Source organism: Arachis duranensis, chromosome 2, assembly GCF_000817695.3.
Source record: "Arachis duranensis cultivar V14167 chromosome 2, aradu.V14167.gnm2.J7QH, whole genome shotgun sequence".
NCBI lineage: Eukaryota > Viridiplantae > Streptophyta > Magnoliopsida > Fabales > Fabaceae > Arachis > Arachis duranensis.
In genome coordinates this window covers 11,590,123-11,594,613 of record NC_029773.3, presented here as the reverse complement: position 1 = coordinate 11,594,613, position 4,491 = coordinate 11,590,123, and the positions used below count along the sequence as shown (strand labels likewise).

At 30.6% G+C, this 4,491-nt stretch overlaps 1 protein-coding gene across 1 annotated transcript in view; it reads left to right on the top strand.

Moving 5' to 3' along the window:
• The window catches only part of LOC107473499 (uncharacterized), a 7,219-nt gene extending 4,409 nt beyond the window's left edge, over positions 1 to 2,810 (top strand). The window contains exons 4-5 of the mRNA XM_016093077.1: positions 754 to 809; positions 1,565 to 2,810. Of these exons, the coding sequence (XP_015948563.1) occupies positions 754 to 809; positions 1,565 to 2,810 (1,302 nt within the window). The remainder of the gene's footprint in view (positions 1 to 753; positions 810 to 1,564) is intronic.
• The last annotated feature ends 1,681 nt before the right edge of the window (positions 2,811 to 4,491 follow it).

Below are 4,491 nucleotides of genomic sequence, written 5' to 3'. Positions count from 1 at the left end.
AATCTATACCCTTTTCGCGGATATTCAATCCGGACCAACCCGCTCAGGTAGGGTTGTCTACCCTACCCACTGCGGGTAGGATAGGGTGCGGTACGAGTTCACCTGCGGGTAGGATAGGGTACGAGTTCAGGATATACCCTATCCTACTCTACCCGCACCTCTAATATATTATATAATATATATGTAAAAATTATGTATGTAGTGAAGAAAATGAGTGTTGAACCCACAATCTTTCTCTTATAAAAATTTGAAATAACCATTAAACTAATCGATGATCATATTATTTGTAATTTTATGTTAGATTTTTTTAAAATTTTATTATTTTTAATTTTAATTTGAACTTAGTTTTTTATTTTTTATTTTATTCATGTGTATGAAATTTGGAATGGTTAAATTTTATATTTACTTAAAATTTTTTTATTTTTCTACGAGTAGGATCGAGTAGGGTAGGATTTAGAACTTTAGGGTGCGGGTAGGGTTAGGATTGAAAAATTCTCAACCCGCACGTAGAATTAGAATAAAGTCTAAACACTATCCTACCCAGGGATGGATACATGGGGGGGGCAAATAGAGGCCTGGCCCCAGCTTTAAAAAAAAAAAGTAATAGTCACTAGTTAGAAGCCCAAACTAACATAAATAAAACATTAAAATTTAAAAAAATCTCTAAAACTAATTCTGTTTCTTCACCTTTCCTATTCTTTTCTAATTCTTTTGTTTCCTAACACCGTAACACGTGCCGTCCTCAGTTCTCAGGGGTCATATCACTGCGACACTGCCATTGTCCATTGCCAGTCTCTAGTGAAGTCAAGGTATTTATTTTATTTTTCAATTCTTTTATATAATTACATAAAATTATTAATTAACAAAGTACATTGTTTTATTATGAAATAATTTAATTTTATTCTTTTGTATTTACATAGACAAATTATTGACCTATTTTTAAGATTTATTCTCTCTTATTTTTTTATTTTATTTTTTAATGAAATTGATAATAATTTAATAAAAAATTATTATTATTGATATTTAATTAATAAAATATACTTAGACTTTGTTTATTCATGTAAGTATATAATTATTTGAGTTTCTTTTCAGGTAAAAAGAAATTAGGACATTTTACGATAAAAAAGCAAAGTAAAATTGATGCAATTTTTAAGAGAAAGGTTACTGATAATGTTGGAGTTCAAACAAGCCAACTCTCTAATCTTATTTCACAAGAAGGTCAAGTAAGTGAGCTCTCTAATCTTACTCAAAATACATATCAACATGAAACCAAAGTACCAAGATTAGAAAGAGATGTTAATATCTCTTTACTAGAAAGGGATCCAGAAAAGCGACGTCCAATTTGACAGTATAATGTCAATGAACGCGATAAGATTCGTAGAGCATACATAATAGCTGGGCCATACCAACCAACAAATATTAGCTATCCAGCTTCTGGTAATAATAATCACCGTCGATATTTTCAATCTTCTTGGTTTAAGAAATTTTCAAGTTGGTTAGAATATTCACCAGAAAAAGATGCTGCTTATTGTTTGCCTTGTTACTTGTTTGGTAAACATTATAGTGCTCGTAATGATGGAAAAAATGCATTTTCAGAGTTAGAATTTAGTAACTGGAAGAAAGTAAATAATGGGATAAATTGTGCATTTGTATGTCACGAGGGTTCTATTCCTAATTCTCCCCATAATTTATGTGTGAAATCTTGTGATGATTTAATGGCTCAATCTAAGCATATAGACAAAATTCTTGATAGGCATAGTAATGAAACTATTGCAAATAACCGTTTAAGGTTGAAGACATCTATTAATGCTATTCGATGGCTTGCATTTCAAGTATGTGCATTTAGAGGCGATGATGAAAGTCCTGGATCTTTGAATAGGGAGAATTTTATTGAGTTAATTAAGCTTTTAGCTTCCTGTAATCAGAATGTTCATAATGTTGTCCTTGAAAATGCTCCTGGAAATGCTCAATATATATCTCTCAGTGTTCAAAAAGATATATTGTATATCTTTTCTAGAAAAGTGCGTGCAACAATTCGAGAAAAAAATGGTGATTCTAAATTTTGTATAATTATTGATGAAGCAAGAGATGAGTCAAAGCGAGAACAAATGTACGTGGTTTTGAGATTTGTAGACAAGCACGGTTGTGTTCAAGAAAGATTTTTTGATCTTATACATGTTTCTGATACATGTTCTTTGACATTGAAAACAGAAATTTCATCAGTTCTTTCTCGTCATAATCTTGATGTCCAAAATCTTAGGGGACAAGGGTACGATGGAGCTAGTAATATGCGTGGTGAATGGAGATTGCAAGCTCTATTTTTGAAAGATTGCCTTTTTGCTTATTACATTCATTGTCTTGCTCATCGATTACAATTAGCACTTGTTTCTGCAGCCAAAGAAGTTTGTTATGTTCATCAATTCTTTTCAAAACTTACACTAATTGTGAATGTTGTGACTGTTTCTCCTAAACGTCATGATCAGTTAAGGGTTGCTCAAGCAAATAATGTTGCAAACTTAATTGCCAATGATCAAATTGTGACAGGTAGTGGACTTAATCAAATTGGTACTTTGCAAAGAGCTAGAGATACTAGATGGGGGTCTCATTTGAATTCTGTACATAGCTTGTTATGCATGTTTGATGCTACTTGTGAAGTTCTTGAAAAAAACACCGAAAAAGGTAATTTCTCCACTCGTGGTGATGCTAGTGCTGCTTATGATGCTATCACATCCTTTGAATTTGTCTTTGTTTTGCATTTGAAGAGAAATATTTTGGAAGTTAGTCATGATCTTTGTCAAGCTTTGCAATGAAAAAATCAAGACATATTGAATGCTTTAACTCTGGTTTCTACTATGAAGACTTTAATCCAAAGAATGAGAGAATCAAGTTGGGAGGCTTTCATAAAAGAAGTTATATTATTTTGTGAGAAAAATTAAGTTGAAGTTCCTGATATGAATGCATTGCATATTCCTAGAAGAGGCCGAACTCGCAAAATTGTTGATCAAATTTCAGTAGAGCATCATTACCGTGTTAATTTATTTCTGGCTGTAATTGATACACAATTGCAAGAGCTTAATGGAAGATTCAATGATAATATGGTGGAATTGCTTACTTTAAGCTCAACTTTAGATCCCAGAGATAATTATAAGTTCTTCAGTGTCATCAAAGTATGTGAATTAGTAGAACGGTTTTATCCAGGTGACTTCAGTGACCAAGAGAAATTTCACATTAGAATGCAAGCTCAACATTATGAACTTGATGTTCCTAATCATATTGAATTAACTAACTTGTGCACAATTTCGGAGTTATGTCAAGGATTAACGAAGACAGGAAAGTCTTTAACATATCCTTTGATTGATCGTTTGATTCGCTTGGTATTAACTCTCCCTGTTTCAACTGCTACAACTGAGAGATCTTTCTCAACTATGAATATTGTGAAGAATAGACTCAGAAACAAAATAGAAGATGAATTGCTTGCTAATTGTCTTTTGATTTACATTGAGAAGAAGATTGCTGAAAGATTTGACACAGATTCTATTATTGATAAATTTTATGATATGAAGAATCGACGTGTACCACTTCGTTAGTAAAAAGTACACTTTTTTTGCACTTAAATATATGTTCTCTATCAGTATATTTTTGTAATGTATCTTACATTATAATTTATTTGCATATATTTTTTATATTATATATATTATTGGCCCACCATGATAACATTCCTGAACCCGTTCCTGACCCTACCCTACCCATTGCCACCTCTATATGACAGAATTACTTATTAGAGTTAACAATTAATTTTAAAGAAACTGCATTTTTTTTCTCGACAGTGGACTGGACACCGAGAACTCAGTGCCGGAAAACAACCGGTATATACACAAAAAGGTGATTAGAAACTTTTTATAAGATGATAATTAAAAATTAATATATAATTTTATGAAAAAGTCTAGAGGCCAGCAATTTTATTAAATTCTGGCTAGTATATAATCAGCAAAAAAAAAGTGAGTAATTCTACACTATTGGATAAAATCTCACACCATTAAAAATATTATTGATGACTACTTGATGATTACAAATCACAAAAATTATTAGTCCCTAGCACTCCTCAAATTTTATATATTTAATTAAATAATTTAGTTTAATACATATAAATATATAAATTATAATTCTTAGAGTAGTCAGTGTATTACAATTTTCAATTACTTTATTGAAACCTAATATATCATGTACGAACAGGTTCCAAGTGTTTTAGAATATAAATTAATTTTAAAAAATTATATATTTGAGTCATTTTTATCTTATTTTAAACACAATAATTTAACATAGAATTTTTTAAATAAATAAATTAAATATTTTATTTATGAATATAGGTAATTTATAGGGTTAAGTATTTTTTTTCGTCCTTAAGGTCTTGGGTCAAAATCAAAATCATCCCCGACCTTTTCTTCGTATTAAAATCATCCTCAACGTTACAAAACGTTATAAAATTATCCT